This window comes from Phocoena phocoena, chromosome 19 (genome assembly GCF_963924675.1).
Source record: "Phocoena phocoena chromosome 19, mPhoPho1.1, whole genome shotgun sequence".
Taxonomy (NCBI): domain Eukaryota; kingdom Metazoa; phylum Chordata; class Mammalia; order Artiodactyla; family Phocoenidae; genus Phocoena; species Phocoena phocoena.
In genome coordinates this window covers 52,750,405-52,770,049 of record NC_089237.1, presented here as the reverse complement: position 1 = coordinate 52,770,049, position 19,645 = coordinate 52,750,405, and the positions used below count along the sequence as shown (strand labels likewise).

General features: G+C 47.7%; 1 protein-coding gene across 2 annotated transcripts in view; it reads right to left on the bottom strand.

The window, feature by feature from the left end:
• USP43 (ubiquitin specific peptidase 43) overlaps positions 1–19,645 on the bottom strand; it is a 61,456-nt gene that overhangs the window by 2,792 nt on the left and 39,019 nt on the right. The window contains exons 9-14 of one of the 2 annotated variants that reach the window (XM_065897338.1): positions 18,816–18,919; positions 17,619–17,696; positions 16,707–16,833; positions 16,251–16,602; positions 13,972–14,130; positions 12,849–13,013 (exon numbers count right to left, since the gene is read on the bottom strand). In XM_065897338.1, coding sequence (XP_065753410.1) covers positions 12,849–13,013; positions 13,972–14,130; positions 16,251–16,602; positions 16,707–16,833; positions 17,619–17,696; positions 18,816–18,919 — 985 coding nt within the window. The remainder of the gene's footprint in view (positions 1–12,848; positions 13,014–13,971; positions 14,131–16,250; positions 16,603–16,706; positions 16,834–17,618; positions 17,697–18,815; positions 18,920–19,645) is intronic. The other variant, XM_065897339.1, reaches the window with a different exon arrangement.

Below are 19,645 nucleotides of genomic sequence, written 5' to 3'. Positions count from 1 at the left end.
CCTCTCCACTCTCATCCCGGAGCACAAGGCAGCTTCCAAAATGAGCCAGGACCACAGCCACCAAAGCCAACCTCTGAGCTGTATGGAGAGGGACCGGGGTCCTCGGAGGCACAGGCGGGGGGCTCAGGAGGTCAAAGGAGCAGGTACAAGGGGTCCCCGAGGCACCGGCAGGGAAAGCGCACAGACGTCAGCCAGTAGAGGTGCCAAGAAGGCGAGGGCGTGGAAGGCCCATCAGCTCCACTAGGCATCTGATAGCATCTCTGAGGTTCCGCGGATCTTGCCTTTCAGGTTTTTCACAGATAATCTTCCGTATTTTTCTTTTTCTTTAAAGTATTTCTTCAGATTAGCCATCAACAGACACAATCTCACCCCAAATACTTTGTAATTCCAGTCCCAATTGACGTTGTTGCTCCATCATTAAATTCCCACACCTTGGAAGGAAAAGAGAAAAAAAAAAACAAACCGTTCTGGGGGCTGAGACACGTGGGAAGGTTTTGTTCCTGGTCCACAGCCCTGGGAAGGGCAGAAAAAGAGCAGCTTTGTGTTAGGAGTCACAAAGCGGTGACGTTCAGCCTTTCAGAACGGGAGGCCCAGCCCGCAGCCCGGGCAGGTGGCAGATGGCTTGGCCACGGCCTTAACCCGCTCTCTATCCTTCTCCCCGGGCACCCAGCACCGGGCGGCAGCTCATGTCACGGGAAACACAGGTGCCCAGCAGCGCCCAGCTCCTCTTGCTCAAGATGCAGTTTGAAAGCACCTTGGCCATCATGATTTTATTTCATCCTGTTTGTTGGATCTGAGAGGGAGCGAGCGCTCTGGCTGCGAGGAGCAATGAATGGGAAAGCACCCAAGCAGATGCAGCACTTACTGTCCACCCAGTACCTTGCTTCTGGGGGAGGGGGAGGGCGGGGGATGGTAAGCCCTTCCCCTGGGGAGCCAGACCTCCAGGGATGCTGGAGTTCAGAGACCCCTGAGCTATGCTTCCTTTCCCACCATGGAATCCGTGGCCTTGCTCACCCCGAGTCTGGCTTGAGAACCAGGAAGGGGGCCTAGAAGCTGAAGCCACATTGAGGACATGAATGGTTAAGTGCTTCCTGAGGTTGTATAAGCCCCAGGGCATACATAGGAGCTTCCCAGGTCCCCCAGAGCCCTGCTCACACAGATGGCTCCGGGGCAGCCTGGGGGCACAGACCCCACCACACAGGGGCCCTGGAGCCGGTGGACGCTGCGCTGGGAAATGACACATCCGCTCCTCTGTGACTTTTTCTCCTGGGCTAATGAAATTGGTCACCGACCTGGCCTCACTATGTGTGCTGTGAGCAGGGGGTGGGGGCTCTTCTCACCATCCTCAGCCCACCTGCAACAGGACAAGACTTTTCCTCGTCCCGTCAAGGGTGTCCCTGACTTATGCACTCAATAAATATTTAATGAGAGCCTACTGGGTGCCAAGGGCTGTTTGCAGTGCTGGGGATACAGCTGTGGATAAAGTACAATGTGCCTATTCCTTATTGGGCTTGACAAAAAAGCAAAAATACATCCCATGGGATATAGAGATAACAGCTAGGATGAAGAAGAAGACAGGGTAAGGGGGAAATAGAGGGTCCTCAGTGAGGAGAGACCTGAGAGAAGTGAGGAAGCTGCATGGAGATCTGGGGATAACAGGTTCCAGGCAGAGGGAGCAGCAAGTGCAAAGGCCCTGAGGCACAAGCAAGCTCGGCAGGTCAGGGAAGCAGCAAAGAGGCCTCCAGGGCTGTAACCAAGGGAGAAAAGGGCCCTAACTAGGGGCCTTCATCTTCTAAGCCCCAGCCTGTATTTGCAGACGCCTCTGTCTCTGGTTGCACAGTGCAACCTGGGGCAAGCTTGACCCCTAAACTTTCCTCAGGTCCCCCAGAAAGTAAGGAGAAGCTGCACAGAACAGCTGAGCCTTGTCCACTTCTGTGACTGAGCTGGCAGGACAAGGCCGGCGAGGGGAAAGGTGGCGTCAGGAGCCAAGGCCACTGCCCCGTCCATCATTCCAAGAACCATGGCCACTCAGGAGAGGGTGGAAGGAAGCCCTGATAGGCAGAAACAGAAAAATAAAAACACACCTAAGGGGGTCTGGCAGTCAGAGAATAAGAAAAAACAGAACCAGGGGCTTCCCTGGTGGCGCAGTGGTTGACAATCTGCCTGCTAATGCAGCGGACACGGGTTCGAGCCCTGGTCTGGGAGGATCCCACATGCCGCAGAGCAACTAGGCCCGTGAGCCACAACTACTGAGCCTGCGCGTCTGGAGCCTGTGCTCCACCACAAGAGAGGCCGCGACAGCGAGAGGCCCACGCACTGCGATGAAGAGTGGCCCCCGCTCGCCGCAACTAGAGAAAGCCCTCGCACAGAAACGAAGACCCAACACAGCCCCAAAATAAATAAATAAATTTAAAAATAAATAAATACTCCTGTTCTCTGTTAAAAAAAAAAAAAAGAATAAACAGAACAGGCCCTTTTGAGCCGTTAAAGAAAAAGTGACAAAATAAAACGGTCAGGGAGATTCAAGTGCAGAACAACAGGAGACTGAAGAATGTGACTTCCAGGTTTTAAAATTCAGTAAATGAACTGAAGGCAGGCAGGGTCACTGTTAAGACTCAAATTAGTGGCCTGAAGTGATCTTGAAATTTATGACATTTGGTAAATTTCACAAATTTTACAATTGTGAAAGCAATGTTTCATGCCATAGAGCAAACTGACAAAGCGATAGAAATCACAGGGAAAAGCCAGGAGACTTGGAGGACAGATCTAGGAGACCCAAGAGGCAAATAATAGGAATCTGAAAAGCAGGCAAGACAATAATTAAACAAAAACAGCATTTTCCTAAAGAAAAGTCTGCATCTGTAGAAGGAGAGGCCTCCACAAGTCCCAGGCAGGTTTGAGGAAAAAACACAGACCCAGGGATATTCTGGTAGAATTTCTGAACTCCAAGGTCAAAGACAGAATTTTAAAAGCTTCCAGCCAGAAAGAACAAGTGACTCTCATGTGAAAAAGAAGAACTTCTCACCTGCAACCCTGGGGCCTCGTAGACCGTGGGAAAACATCCACAGATGCCCGAAAGAAAAGGACTGCAACCCAAGAGCCCTTCACCAGTCAATCTGCCATTCACTCCCGGGGAAAAGAAAATATTTCTGGCTCTGCAGAGGAAGAGCATGTTATGCATACCTGAGAAGAATTCTGACCAAACACTAAAAATCAGCACTGAGACCTGAAGATAGAAGGTGATGAAAAGAAGACAGACAGCGGTGTCCAGTGCAATCGTGTACCATCCACCCTCACAGGGGACAGGTGGTCTTAGGATGTGTTACATGAAGTTAAGTTGGTGTGTTTGGGACAGGAAAGGGACAGCAAAAGTGATTCTGATTACAGTCTGGAACAGAGTAGGAAACCATCTCAGCACAACCTAAGAACTGGGGACTGACGAGGGGGTGCTGTTGAAACAGACCAGAGAGAGCCTGGGAAAGCATCTCAAAGCTCTTATTTGGGGGGAATGACACAGAAGCATTAAAAGGTCTCATCAGGGAAAAGAGAGAAGGCAGTGATGAAACAGAATGACTCACAGGAAATAGCAGGCTTCTCGTATCCATATGATAATCGGAAAATGCCTTTGATTTTAAATATAGGGAAGCATAAGGTAAGAATTAACAAGATGGGAAAGAATAGCACTTCCCACTGAACCAGGGGAAAATAGGGAACACACAGCAAATGATTAAATCAGTAAAAATAAGAAAAAAGAATCAGTGATAGAAATTTTTCTTTAATGAAATGAATGTATATACACTACTATATATCAAATAGATAACCAACAAGGCCCTACTGTATAGCACAGGGAGCTATATCAATATTCTGTAATAACCTATAAGGGAAAAGAATCCAAAGAAGAATATATATATATATATATATATAGGACTTACCTGGTGGCGCAGCAGTTAAGAATCCGCCTGCCAATGTAGGGGACACAGGTTCGAGCCCTGGTCCAGGAAGATCCCATATGCCACGGAGCAGCTAAGCCCGTGCATCACAACTACTGAGCCTGGGCTCTACAGACCAAGAGCCACAACTACTGAGCCCATGTGCCACAACTACTGAAGCCCCCGTGCCTAGAGCTCATGCTCTGCAACAAGAGAAGCCCACGCACTGCAACGAAGAGCAGCCCCCGCTCGCCACAACTAGAGAAAACCCACCCGCAGCAACGAAGACCCAAAGCAACCAAAAATAAATAAATAAATTTATTTTTTAAAAAAAGAATATATATATATATATATATATATATATATATATATATATAACTGAATCATTGTGCTGTGTAAACCTGAAACTAACACGATACCGTAAATCAACTTTACTTCGATAAAAAAAAAATCTCTGAGAAAATGTACAAAAAAATATAAAATGACATGAAATCAAGTTTGGTAGTTGAAATCAAGTTTGGTAGTTGGTATGAATGGACTGAAGTTTCCCTTTGTAAGACACGCTTTGAATTTTTTACATTTAAAAAACAAAACAAAACACAGCAACATACTGTTTCTCAGAAACCACTTAAAATTAACTCAAAAAGAGAGGTTTATAAAGTAAAAGAGAAGGGCAAAATGACACCAGGCAAATGCAAGCAAGAAGAAAGAAAGAAGGGGTGGAATTATTCATCTCAAACAAAGTAGAATTTATGATTAAAAGCATTAAGCAGGGCTTCCCTGGTGGCGCAGTGGTTGAGAGTTCGACTGCCGATGCATGGGACACGGGTTCGTGCCCCGGTCCGGGAAGATCCCACGTGCCGTGGAGCGGCAGGGCCCGTGAGCCATGGCCGCTGAACCTGCGCGCCTGGAGCCTGTGCTCCGCAACGGGAGAGACCACAACAGTGAGAGAGGCCCGCGTACCGCAAAAAAAAAAAAAAAAAAAAAAAAAAAAAAAAAAAAAAAGATGCTCAACATCGCTAATTATCAGAAAAATGCAAATCAAAACTACAACGAGGTATCAACTCACGCTGGTCAGAATGGCCATCGTTAAAAAGTTAATAAATGCTGGAGAGGGTGTGGAGAAAACGGAACCCTCCTTCACTGTTCGTGGGAATGTAAATTGGTGCAGCCACTACGGAGAACAGTATGGAGGTTCCTTTAAAAACTAAAAACAGAACTACCATATCATCCAGCAATTCCACTCCTGGGCATATACCCTGAGTAAAAGCTAATTTGTAAAGATACATGCACCCTTATGTTCACAGCTGCCCTATTTACAATAGTCAAGACATGGAAACAACCTAAATGTCCATCGACAGATGAATGGATAAAGAAGATGTGGCACATATATACAACAGAATACCACTCAGTCATAAAAAAGAATGAAATAATGCCATTTGCAGCAACATGGATGAACCTAGAGATTATCATACTAAGTGAAGTAAGTCAGACAAAGACAGATATCATATGATATCACTTATATGTGAAATCTAAAATATGACACAAATGAACTTATTTATAAAACAGCAACAGACTCACAGACAGAGAATGCAAACTTATGGTTACCAAAGGGGAAAGGGGGTAGGGGAGGGATAAATCAGGAGTTTGGGATTAGCAGATACAAACTACTATATATAAAATAAACAACAAGGTCCTACTTTATAGCACAGGGAACTATATTCAGTATCTTACTCTATATTCAATAATGGAAAAGAATATAAAAAAGAACATACATATATATGTATATTTAAAACTGAATCACTTTGCTGTACACCAGAAACTAACACATTATAAATCAACTGTACATCAATTAAAAAACAAAAAGACATAGGGAAATTGAATGCAACAGTTAACCCACCTAATTTAATAAAGCTCACATTCCTCAGAAGACAATGTACATTATTTTGTGTATACACAGAACACTGACAAAATAACCATCACGCAGTTACCTGATCACAAAAAGGGAATCATTTTTGGATCACAATCCATAAAATTAGACATAAAGAATAAAAGGGTGACCAAAACCTCTTAAATACTTGACACCCAGATAACCTCTAGATCAAAGAGGAAATCAAAACTGAAACAACATACTATTTGGAAAGCAATGAAAAAGAAAAACAAAACCTTTGAGGCTCAATAAAGCCATAGAGGAAATTCACCATCAGGAGCACTGACACTGAAACGCTTTCGTCTCAGGGCTCCTCCTCTGCAAAGGACTTTAGCAATTTTTTCACATGATCATGTTTTTATAACAATTGCAAAAGTAAGGTATTTCTTTGTCCTTTTTCTTATAGAGCCTCTCCCAATACCCATCCCCAATTACTTAAGTTGCATACCCCACAAAACTTGGATCTGTTCGTTTCTGTTTTAAAATGCCTTCGTTATTATGAGGTCCCATAACCAGAGCTACCAGAAGGATGAAGTTGCCAAGCTATCAGTGTTTCTCTACAGGGGACTGCTGGCTTTGGGAAGGACAGGTCTGTACCACATGGTACCATCCCTGGGCATTGCAAGACATTTAGCATCCCTGCCCCCTGGGGACTAAATGCCAATCGTGCCCTCTACTCATTTTGACAGTTAAAAAAAAGTCTCCCACATACTCATGGGGAGAGGAGTTAGTACCAATCATTGTTGAAAGCCTATGTGCTGGATTTTGATCTTGCCCCAGGCTTAGTACTAACAGTAAAATAAAGCTGGATTTTCAACCATCTCAGAGCTTCTCAAACAGGTTTCAAATCTATCACCATCATATTCAGACTCCAAGAGGGAATGCTCCCTTTGGAAGGGAGGCTCTGGCAGTGTCCAAAAGGAATAGCCTTGAATTTGGAATTTTTTTTTAACATCTTTATTGGAGTATAATTGCTTTACAATGGTGTGCTAGCTTCTGCTTTATAACAAAGTGAATCAATTTTACATATACATATGTTCCCATATCTCCTCCCTCTTGCGTCTCCCTCCTGCCCTCCCTATCTCACCCCTCTAGGTGCTCACAAAGCACCGAGCTGATCTCCCTGTGCTATGCGGCTGCTTCCCACTAGCTATCTATTTTACGTTTGGTAGTGTATATATGTCCATGCCACTCTCTCACTTTGCCACAGCTTACCCTTCCCCCTCCCCATATCCTCAAGTCCATTCTCTAGTAGGTCTGTGTCTTTATTCCCGTCTTACCCCTAGGTTCTTCATGACATTTTTTTTTCTTAGATTCCATATATATATGTTAGCATACGGTATTTGTTTTTCTCTTTCTGACTTACTTCACTCTGTATGACAGACTCTAGGTCTATCCACCTCACTACAAATAACTCAATTTCGTTTCTTTTTATGGCTGGGTAATATTCCATTGTACATATGTGCCACATCTTCTTTATCCATTCATCTGATGATGGACACTTAGGTTGTTTCCATCTCCTGGCTATTGTAAATAGAGCTGCAATGAACATTTTGGTACATGACTCTTTTTGAATTATGGTTTTCTCAGGGTATATGCCCAGTAGTGGGATTGCTGGGTCATATGGTAGTTCTATTTGTAGTTTTTTAAGGAACCTCTATACTGTTCTCCATAGTGGCTGTATCAATTCACATTCCCACCAGCAGTGCAAGAGTGTTCCCTTTTCTCCACACCCTCTCCGGCATTTATTGTCTCTAGATTTTTTGCTGATGGCCATTCTGACCGGTGTGCGGTGATACCTCATCGTAGTTTTGATTTGCATTTCTCTAATGATTAGTGATGTTGAGCATCCTTTCATGTGTTTGTTGGCAGTCTGTATATCTTCTTTGGAGAAATGTCTCTTTAGGTCTTCTGCCCATTTTTGGATGGGGTTGTTTGTTTTTCTGTTATTGAGCTGCATGAGCTGCTTGTATATTTTGGAGATGAATCCTTTGTCAGTTGCTTCATTTGCAAATACTTTCTCCCATTCTGAGGGTTGTCGTTTGGTCTTGTTTATGGTTTCCTTTGCTGAGCAAAAGCTAAGAGCCACAGAGCCAGGACTCTGGCAGCCAGAGGGAGCGGGTCTATGTGCAGCCTGGTTACTTCCCAGGCGAGCCTGTGACTGGTTACGTGGTTACGTCCGGGGCTCAGCTTTCTCCTTGGTAAAAGGGCTATCATTTCACCTCTCCCAGAGTTCTGACTGAGTAGATGAGATAAGTAACATGCCTGCAAGGGTCTGGAGGACAGTTATTCTGCAATATTGCTTCTCCTCCCATCCCAGCCCTCTCTGTCTCTCTGGGGAGTTTTCTGGAGCTATGCCTGACGCCTGTCTGAGTACCCTGCTGAAAAGTTGGCCATCTTTTGAAGTTGCCTCCTTAAGGGGTGTGAAACACATTTCTTCTTGGGAGAACTGAGAAATGGCCCCAGGTCCTACGCCTCTGGACAGAACTAGGATGAATTTATGAGCTTGTCAGTGGTTCATGCTGATGGGGGACGGACAAGCTGGGGAAGGAGTGCCTTTTTTTGTTCACCAGACACTACCCTAAATGTGCAGTCATAAAAATGTGAAGGGAAACGAAACGCCCAGACAGGGTGAGTCCGAATATAACGCATGAAATAGTACGCCAACACAGAGCGGATTCTGAGGAAATCAGACCGCTGTGATTTGCAGGGGGCAGTGGTGCAATCAGCCTTCTGTCTAATAGTGAGATATTGGGAGCCAAAATGCTGAACATGGAGGAATTATTCACCAAAATTTGATACATAAACCATAATAACCAGAGGGTTGGAGTCCATGACAATCTAAAACCACCTGCCGCTTTAAAATTCTATCATCAGGGGACTTCCCTGGTGGTGTAGTGGTTAAGAATCTGCCTGCCAATGCAGGGGACACGGGTTCAAGCCCTGGTCTGGGAAGATCTCACATGCCGTGGAGCAACTAAGCCCGGGCGCCACAACTACTGAGCCTGTGCTCTAGAGCCCGCATGCCACAACTACTGAAGCCCACGTGCCTAGAGCCCGTGCTCCGCAACAAGAGAAGCCACCGCAGTGAGAAGCCTGCACACCGCAACGAAAAGTAGCCCTCGCTCGCCGCAACTAGAGAAAGCCCGCCCGTAGCAATGAAGATCCAACGCAGCCAAAAATAAATAAATAAATTTATATTTTTAAAATTCTATCATATTTATTCCCTCTCAAATATGTAACAAGAGCCTGGGACACACCAGGAACTGTGTTAGCTACTCTGACAAAACAGGAACTTAAAGTGTAAAGAAATAAGTAGCTGACGAATAAACACACAAACACACCAACAATTTCACTCCCAGGTAAACAGCCAACAGAAATGCAGACGTACATACAACAGAAAGGCATGAACAAAAATGGTCATAGCCGTACTACTAGTAATAGCCCCAAAAGGAATCAACCCCGATATCCAACCACAGTGGAATAAATAAGCAAAATGTAATCTATTCCTACAATGTGGGAGGTTTTGATGAGGGAAGTGGAGCACCCCATCAGGGTGCAAAAGGACACCAGCAGACGTTTCCCAAAGACAGTCCGTCACGAGTCTTCACCACAAAATGTGTGTGGATTTTTGGAGAATCCACAAATAACTCAAGAATCCAGAAATCTCTAACGACTCAAAGTGCTTCCCCTGACGATCAAGCCAAACTTCTCCAGTCAGCCTCTGAGATCAAATCCAGCCCATCCGTGAACCCCTCGAACATAAGGTGGTTCTCCCCACCCTACCCATCATGATTTCTTTTCCAAATGCCTGCTTTTGCTTTTTTATTGACAATGGTCAACAGTCAATAGACAACAATCTCTCTTTCTCTCTCTCTCTCATATGTACAATTAAACTTGCGTGCAGAGAACCTGTAACAGAGAACAAACATGACTCCACGTTGGATCTATTTCTTTAGCTGTAACCCTTGTGCTCTGTTGCCTATCTCAGTCATGCTGGCTCTGCACCTTTTGTAAAAGAATGTTGCCTAGAGCCTGAAATATAGCCCATTTTCAAGGCGCTGACCTTTAAAGGTATAACAATTTCCCATTCGTGTAGAGATAAAAAGTTGCAGAACAGAAAATAACAATTCTCTTGTTGGAGGTTTATAGGAACATTGTGACCAGACCTACCTGGGCAGCTGCAAGAACAAAGGATTCCTGCCCTGAGAAGTGTGCAAGGACCAGCCACACGCCCTCCCCTTTGAGTATAAGGAAAGCTTAATTTCTACCTTGGGTAGATGGTTCTTTGCGGCATGAACCCACCATCTTCTCGGCCTGCTGGCTTAACAAATAAAGTCGCTATTCCTTGTGCCAACAATATGGTCTCTTGATTTATTGGCCTGTCATGCGGTGAGCTCTACAAACTTAGACTCGGTAACAAACTTCATGTGTCTGAGTTTTTTTGGGTTGGTTTGTGGTTTTTATTTTTTGCGGTACGCGGGCCTCTCACTGTCGTGGCCTCTCCCGTTGTGGAGCACAGGCTCCGGACGCGCAGGCTCAGCGGCCATGACTCACGGGCCCAGCCGCTCCGTGGCATGTGGGATCCTCCCGGACCGGGGCACGAACCCACGTCCCCTGCATCGGCAGGCGGACTCCCAACCACTGTGCCACCAGGGAAGCCCTGTTTTTTTGTTTCTGATAAATGGAATAAAATGAAAAAAGCATTGATACATACCACAAATATACATCTCATCAATATAATGTTGAACAAAAGAAGTCAAAGAAAAAAGAATGTGTGGGCTTCCCTGGTGCCCCGGTCCGGGAAGATTCCACATGCCGCGGAGCGGCTGGGCCCGTGAGCCACGGCCGCTGAGCCTACGCGTCCGGGGCCTGTGCTCCGCGGCGGGAGGGGCCACGGTGGTAAGAGGCCCGAGTGCCAAAAAAAAAAAAAAAAAAGAACGTGTGACTCCATTTATATAACGTTTCCAACGAGGCAAAACTAATCAATGTGTTAGAAGTCAGAACAGTACTTCCTGCTGGAAGGGAGGGAAACAGTAAAGGTTGAGAAGGATACGGGGTCGGGGTGCGGGGAGGTAGAGATGACCTAGAACTTTCTATCGCTTAATCTCAGTGATAGTTACATGGGTACGTTGTACGATAATTCATCAGATGTACACTTGTGAGCAGTACACTTTATATACGTGGTACTTCAATTAAAATTTTTTTATTTAAAAAGCCAAATCAGGAGCTAAGAGGAAACATGGAAACTAAACGTAATTAGAATGTGCTACCACCTTCTGATGGAAGGAACACGGAGGCTAAAGATGCACAGGCGGACGGACACACACACACGTGTTTTTCTGAAAACGTTTGTTTCTGTAGTTATTGCCTCTACCTCCTGCATGATCATCACATTTCCCCTCTAGCCGGGATCATCTGAATGCTAACATGCTCCGTTAGTTCTTATTTGGCAAAGAAAACCCCAAAGTGCCGTCAGCCCACATTCCTCTGCAGCTACTGCCTCTTTAATCACAGTCTTTGATGGAACCCATATCCACAGTCAATTCTTTAACCCAGTCTCTTTACCACCTGCTACTGACAGCTTCCATTCTTTCCAAACCGTGAGAGATGCTCTTGGCAAGTCACTGGTGACCTTCCAGCCCGGTGGTCACTTACCCATCTTCATGCTACTCAGCCTCTCAACAGTATGTGACACAGTTGGCATTTCCTCCTTGAAAGATTCCCCTTTTTTGCATCTGTGACCCATGTTTGCCCAGTTTTCTTCCTATTTCACAGGCCACTCCTCTGTGTTCTGTGCTGTCCTCTCTGCCTTTGCTCAACCTCTAGATGTAGGAGAGCTCCAGGGCTGGTCTTAGGTCTTTACTTGTTTCTGTCTGTATAATTTCCCTACGAGAGCTCAGCCAGCCCCATGGTTTTAAAGTCCATCCGTGTGGTGATGACCCTCAAATATTTTTCTCCACTCCTTAGTTATCGATTTGGATGTCTTACCGGAGTCTCAAAATGACCATGTCAAACATTTGACTTCCCTCTAAAATTGCTAGCCAACCAAGCCCTTCCCACCTGTACTACTACTGGTCACCTAGTTATGTAGACACCAAGCAAAGAGTCCTCCTTGGTTCCTCTCTCCCTCACACCCCAAACCAGCAAATCCTGTTAGCTCTGTCTTCAAATATACGCCGGATCGGACCACCTCGTACCCCACCCACTAATCCAAGCCACCACCCGCTCTCGCCTGGAAAACCACAGCCAGACCTCTCAGCTGGCCTTCTGGCTTCGTACCCCTCCTGTGATGCATTCACACAGCAGCTAAAGTAGGCTTTGTGAAAGTATCAGATTGATGACCTGCTGCTCAAATCTCCCAGTAGCTCCCACCCACCCCCGCAAACTTGGTACCATGTGCCAAAGGCACGCTCCCAACTACCTCCTGTCACTCTGGCCGCAGCTCTGGTCTCTCCTACACCCCCCTCCCCCCCGTCCCACGCTCACTCCCGCCTCACAGCCCTCACCCTGACAGTGCGGAGCACACGCCCAGACTTTACAGGACTCACTCGCACTCAGGCCTCTGCTCCAAACTCACCTCCTCAGAAAGGCCTTCCCCACCCGCCCTACCTAACGGGCCCTCTGCATCCCTTCTCCCCCACCCCTGGCCTAGATACCTTCTTCCCTTGATGGTTTACCTCCTCGCCCTTATCCCTGCTTTACACCCCGTCATGAAATTCATTCACTCGCTGATGCGCTGTCGGCCCCCTTTAGATGGTCAGTTCCAGGGAGCACAGAAAGAAGGCACCTGCAGCCACAGGGTAGTGGGCAGGGGGCGGGCCAGGTCTTGAGAGCCCCGATTGGGGAAATCAATAAACCTCTCGTACCGAGGGACTCTGTACACTCCGAGCCATGAAGTACCAGCACCTTCATAAAGTTGAGGAGTGACGGTCGTTACAGAGAATGAAAGTATGCTCAGCGAGTTTAACCAATGTGATCGAACGTACCCTTTTCTTGGCTGGGGAGGCTCTTGGTGCAGGAGGCAGGCCCAGGCAGCTGGGGCCGGACAGGGCCGGGGGTGGGGCTCCAGGACAACAGGCTGCCCCTCATGCTACCATCACTGCTCCCAAGCCGGAGGAGCCAGTGATCGGACAAGGAGGAACTGGTGGAACCTGTAGGAGCACAGAGAGGGCAGGCTGGACCCGACTCCGTCCTTCGGGGCCCCCCGGGCACCTCTCACGGCCAGATTCCCATCCCCGAGCCCGGAGCTACAGAACCAGAGTAGAATTACAGAAACGAGCCTGAATCTCTGGAGGAGAACCTATAACTGACGGACAATGAGACCAAGCCTACACACTTAGGGAAAGGCACTCGGGCACAGAAAGGACAGAATGTTGATGAGAACTGAAAGGCTTTTCGTGAAATTACTGGTCGCCAAGTCCAGTTTTCTAAATATGGCATGTTTTTCACTCTCGCCACGTCTACCTTCTGTGAAAAGAAGGCAGACTTTGCATTACGGTGGGTTTAGACCTGCTGAGGCATCTGGTTTTACTTGGCCATTTTCCAACCATCTGGGCGCAGAAGATCTGAGTCATTTTTTTAAAAATGTTCTTTCGCTCCAAAGTAAGGATGGCTAGTTCGCAGAGTGAAATCTGGCACACAAAAAGGTGCGTTTTGACCCTTCTTTTCCATCTCCAGACTTTTCTGGAGCCAAGCAAGTTTGAGGTTGTCTAATAAACGTGTCCCTGGGGTGTGGTTAAGTAGCTATTTCCTGTTAAGGCCCCTCATCCCTTATAACTGCCCTTCCCTTTCTACCAGGACTAATGCAGGGTTCTACTGCACTTTAATTAAGATCTGGCTCAGCATGGGTGGGAGCGGAAATATGGAATCCCATGCTCCCAAGAACCACCTGCCACAGATACAGAATCTTATTCCTTTTCCCGTTCTTTCCCAGTATGTCCCTCCCACGTCCTTGCAAATGGGACACTAGTCTGTAGGGCTCTACACGCTCTGTAGCAGCAAAGCTTCCTCTTTCAGATCCTTGCCGACCTTTCCCGGGCCTCGATGTCTGATAGAGCATCCTCCCCGCTCCCAATCCTCCCCTCTCCTGTAAGGACCAGCAAAACCTACCTCTCATGGAGCTGCTGGCTGACCAGGGAGGGATGCTGTCTCTCTTCTGATAAAACAGGATGTAAGCCCCTCGCGTATTGACCTCATCTTCTAGAAGCGGTTCCACCGTGCTGTCGTCATAACTGTACCACTGGCCATCCAGAGAGTTCCGGCAGTAGGCTGCGAAGGTCCAAACCCCAAGTCCCCATTATTGGAGCCCCCCAAAGCAGGAAGACATTTCCCACGGGCATGGCTGAAAAACGGACGTTTGTAATAGAAAGCCTGGACCATTTTTAGCCAGAAGTGAATGTGGCAGAATCAGCAAGGATAACCAGTTACACACCCAGATGCTCACTGATCCAGTGAGCTGTTACCACACAAGCTGAATCCTTACGTCGTAGAGCCTGTTCAGGCAAAATCTCCAATAAGAGGGAGTCCCGATTTATAACATTTATGGGAGTCCCAGGCAATAAGGCCAATGTCCACCCCCGTTCTTTTGAGGACCTTCAAAATGCATGTCTCTGATTCAATACGCAAGGAAAATATGCAGTTGGGATTATGGTACACTTCTTTCCTACCTAAGAACTGCAGTCAAACATTTAAGAAAATGTTCATAAATAAGATTCTCACCACCTTCTAAACAAGTACGAGAAATAGTCCTCTCCTTTCCCTCCACACCTCAGTAAATGGCTCCATAACTATTCCACAACCATTCCATAACCATAATTCGCAAGTCAGCCAACATCTTTTCTGTAATGGGCCAAACAGACAACGTTTTAGGCTTTGCAGGTCCCCGATGGCCACATACGGTCTCTGCCATGTACTCTTGTTGTTTTGGTTGGGGTTATTTTTGAACCACTTTTTAGAATGTAAAAACCATTTTTAAGTCATGGGCTGTACAAATACGGGTGCCAGACCGGATGTGGCCCACAAGCCACACTTTCCCGGCTCCTGCACCAGCCCAAGGTGGCACGGAGAAGGTCGTCTCTGCTCCTCCTTTTCTCTTCCACCCCACGCTGAGTCCAAAAGCCAGTCTCACTGATCCTCTTTCCAAAATATGTCTTGAATACCCTGTCATCACCCAAGTCCCAGCCAACACCATCTCTCACTTGAGCCCCAGAAACTTCCTCCTAACTGGAATTCCTACTTCCACTCTTGCGCTACCCAATTCTCTGCTCGAGCTAAGACCTCAGTTTGGGAACTAGATTATGTCTTTATTCCTCTGCCTAAAACATTTGAATGGCTTCCCATCACCCTCTGAAAAAAGTGCAAACTCTTGTCCGTGGCCCACAGGGCCTCCGGACCCAGCTCCATCTTAGGTCACTTTCCCCTTCAGCCATAACAGGCTTTCATCAATTCTTAAACACGCAAACTCCGCCTCAGGGCCTTCACGCAGGCTGGTAGCTCTGCCCATGTTTTCCTCCCATTATTCATACAGCTAGTTCCACCTCATCCTTCAGCTCTTGACCTAAAAAGGTAACACCCTCAGGGAGGCCTTATCTGTATCTCAGACACATCAACCAATCACCTTTTCATGATACCAAGTAGGGAAAGTACTAAAGGGACAAGCACCTTTTTATTGTCTGTGTCTGAAATTAGCCCCATGAGGGCAGGACTCCTATCTGTCTTGTTCATCACTGAGACTCCAGCACCTAGCCCAGGGTTTGGCATAGAATGGGACTTCATAAACATTTGTTCAATGAATGAATGAGTGATGATCCTGGATTTTTATACAGTCTGGTGCTTTCCAAATTGCAGGTTCATCAGTACACTAGGAATAGAGCATTTTTCCAAAAAATGAAATATTCTCAAGCATTTTTTCAAAAATGAAATACTTTATATTATTCTAGAAGAGACCAAGGTACACGATTGTGAACAACTGAACGAGCTGCCAAGCTGTCTGTTTCTGTCCTTCCAGCCTTCATTCTCTCCAAGTTCCTCCGAGGGATTAACAATTAAAGGTACCCCACAGAAATAAAAGATACCAAATCTGATAAGTAGGAGTCCCTGTGTTGAATCATAGACGAGGATAAATGGCACTCTCTGGGTTCCAACAGCTACCCTCTGGTATCCGACACGGTCAAAAACTCGGGCTGTAACTTTCTATTCCAACCCCCCACGGAACTCCGCTGGACGCTTGGACCAGACGCCACCACCCCACCCCCGGCAGGTGCCCGGTGTGCGCCGGGTCAGGGGTCAGCTGGTGCCGAGTGCCCGAGCGAGCTCGGCATCCCAGGGGTGCCCCTTCCCCGGGCACCTGGAGGCCCGGGCCGCAGCCACGGGCCGTGAGGCAGGCTCACCTGTGTAATGCCCACCTTGCAAACTGCCGTGGTGGTTGCAGACCGCGTACAGGTCATACAGGAAGTCTGGTGGGTAGCTGGTGGGCAGGCAGGCCGGCTGCTTCCAGGAAGGAGGCCAGGGGCCCGGGGAGGCCTTGGGGCCCGTGCTTCTCTGGGCCACATGGGGAGCCATGTCGAGGCCGGCGAGCGGGAACTTCACCAGCGTGGAGAGCTTGTTTCTCCTCTCGCCCACTTGGCAGAACCGTTTGAGGTGGATGATGAGGATGTCGGGCAGGGTCCACAGGCTCAGCTTCACCACGCCCTGCTGCAGGGCCTGGCAGTGGGGACACCGCCACGCATCGTCCTGGGCCAGCTGGAAGGGAAGCCACCGAGACCGTAAGCCACTCCCCCCCGGGGTCGTGACCCACCCACTGACAGGCCCCGGGCCGGAAGGGGCGTGGACTCCCAGGGCGGGACCTGCTCCTCCTTGGTGTAGAACTGGAAACACTCGTCCAGGGTGCAGCTCTGCTGCTGGTGGGCTTGCTGCTGCCGCCACACGCTGTCCGCGTCCTGGACTCGCTCCTCCTGGATGCTCCCGAACAGGCTGCAGGAGCAGACAGAGGCCACGCGGGGTCTCACCCCTGAGGGGGCCCTACTCCCAGCTAACGGGGTGCAGAGCATCTGCCCGGGAGGCAAAGGCCCCCTTCCCAGGGCACCCACTCGCTTTTACTGGACTTCTCAGTGCCCCCACGGACCCAGAGAGGGACCGAGCCCTTGGCTTACTCATTTTTGTTTCATGTCGTGGTGCAAGGCCTGGCACCTGGTAGGAGATTAATAAACACTCGCCGGACTGAACAGTGTCCTTTCCCGAAGTCGGGCAGATGCACTCGGTGTTAGAGAAGCAGCCACGCTGAGTGATTAAGAGCATGGACTTGAGGCGACAGCCTGGGTTCAAAGCCCGGCTCTGCCAGGCACGGGCTGTGTGACACTGAGCAACCGTTTAACCTCTCTGTGCCTCAGTTTCCACATCTGATGATGTGGATTCGGGTCGGACCTACCGCACAGGAACTGATGCATGAAATAAACTGCATGGATGTAAAGGGCTCGGAGCAGTGGCTGGCACGGGGTGAGTGGGTAAGTGTCACCTCACCATTTCCAACTGTGACTGTTACCACCACTCACACCACCCACAGCCATCGTTATTATTACTCCTGTCGCTGTTGTTTATATACAGACAATTGCCATTGGGGCTTCTCTGAGGAATGGGCCACACGGCATCCGGGGGGCATCATACACCCCACTGTCGCATCAGGGGAACTGGCGAAGGAAGGTCCGTTTGCACGGACAGGCCCTGTCTCCTCTGCTGGAGCTGGGCTCTGCTGGACTCACTGCTCCTTGGTGCCACTGTCCCACTCCACGGCCAGTTTGATGTGCGGGGGGCCTCCCGGCCTCCTGAGGTGCAGAGCCCTGATGAGAGAACAGGGAGCCCATCAAAGGCGTGGAGCCTGCTTCCCACTCTCTCCTCCGCCCCCAGGACTGATGTTCCCAACAGAAATGTCCAAAGCTGCATGGAAACTGAGGTCGGGGGTCTGGGGAGGTGCTGTCTGCAGAAGACTTGGTCCTCAATCCACCCCTGAAGGCTCTGTCCCAGCTCCCCTGGGAGCTGGTGAGCTCTGAGGATTTGGTGGCTGCAAGGCCACGACTCAGCCCTCCCACTGCAGCCCCAGCCATCTTCTCAGTGTCGAGGAGGCCGTTCTGCTTGAACGTCCTCAGCAAATACCCAGTTCTGATGATGCCTCAAATGAGCTGCTAGGTTTTCCTCCACTGCACAGTGAAAGGAGTACCTTCCAGTCCACCTCCATGACCTAAAAGGTCTTCCCCTCCCAGACCCTCCCATACCCAGAAAATCTCAGTGTGAATCAACCCATCACTCTTTCCAGCTGCTTGGGCTCAGCCCATTTCAGAAGAGGTTGTCTGGCCTTAATGGGGAAGAGACAGGACAAGGAGATAGTGGAAGATGTGAAATCAACAAGACACATATGGGGACTTCCCTGGCGGTCCAGTGGTTAGGGCTCCATGCTTCCACTGCATGGGGCATGGGTTCGATCCCTGGTCAGGGAACTAAGATCCTGCAAGCCACACGGCGTGGCCAAAAAAAAAAAAAAAAAACCAAGACGCATATATACGAGTGACAGACAGGAGGGTCTGCACCTAAAAGAAGGTTTTGAATGTACTGCAAGAAAAAAAGTGGAGATGTCACATGCATCCCTAACTGTCACCAAGATGATTCAAAAACAGGTTTTGAGCTCACGGAAGTACACAGTCCTTAACCAGCCACGTGAATGTACATAAATTCACTAATCATTGGGAACCTCAGTGTCTCCCCATCTCTGAAGTGGCCGTCAGTCCCGCTCTAGACATTAGGGTTGAAAGCACAGAATGTGTATAAGGACCTAACCCAGGCGCTGGTGCTGAAGACCAAAGGCAGCTAAGATTGTCATCAGTCTTATTGATACACAGCCTTGAAGGAGTCTAGTCAGGTAGGAACGTATGCATTCTCTTACCACGTCTGGAACATCCCCTTACCTGTCAACTGTCCAGTGATAGAGGGGCTGGCTGTCCTTTGGGGACAAGTAACTGCAGGCCAGGGACAGCCCCACAACCCGGATGGAGAAAAGTGACCCCAGGTTCTGCCAGGCCAAGAACAGGAAGCAGGTCATCCCACATGTTGGTGTGAATCAGACGGTTAAGTGCAAAGAAGTTACTCAAAAAATGTAACCTTTTGCTTATAGCGTATTTTGAATATGCCCTTAATAATTATTCCAAATCCAGAGATATAAAGGCTGCAGTTTTTTTAGAAGATACACCCTATACCTTTTAACATAGTGATCTAATACCGTGTAACACATTAAATTCTCCAAAACAACGAACACAGTGATTTAAGATAACACAGGTTTAATTGGAGCAAATGTTGGCAGTTAATGGGGAATTAAACCAATTCCGTTCATTAATTATTAACAGCTAATTTACTTTATTAAGATGATTATTATTGTCACCAGATTACCAAAATAAGGCAATTATCTAAAAGCAAGTTAGTGTACATTTTACGTCTCAAATGCTAAATAAGTATTTATACATGTCGAAATAAGCTGCATAAAAGAAATACCACCTATGTTGTTATTCTAAGATGGACATTTTTTTCATATTTTAACTTCTCTGAAATTGAAGTGAGCCTTAAACAGCCTTATTCACAATAGTCAACAGGTAGAAGCAACCCAAGTATCCGTCAACAGATGGATGGATAAACAAAATGTGGTATATAGGCACAATGGAATATTACTCAACCTTCAAAAGGAAGAAAATTCAGATGCATGATACAACATGGATGGACCTTGAAAATATTTTGCTTAGTGAAA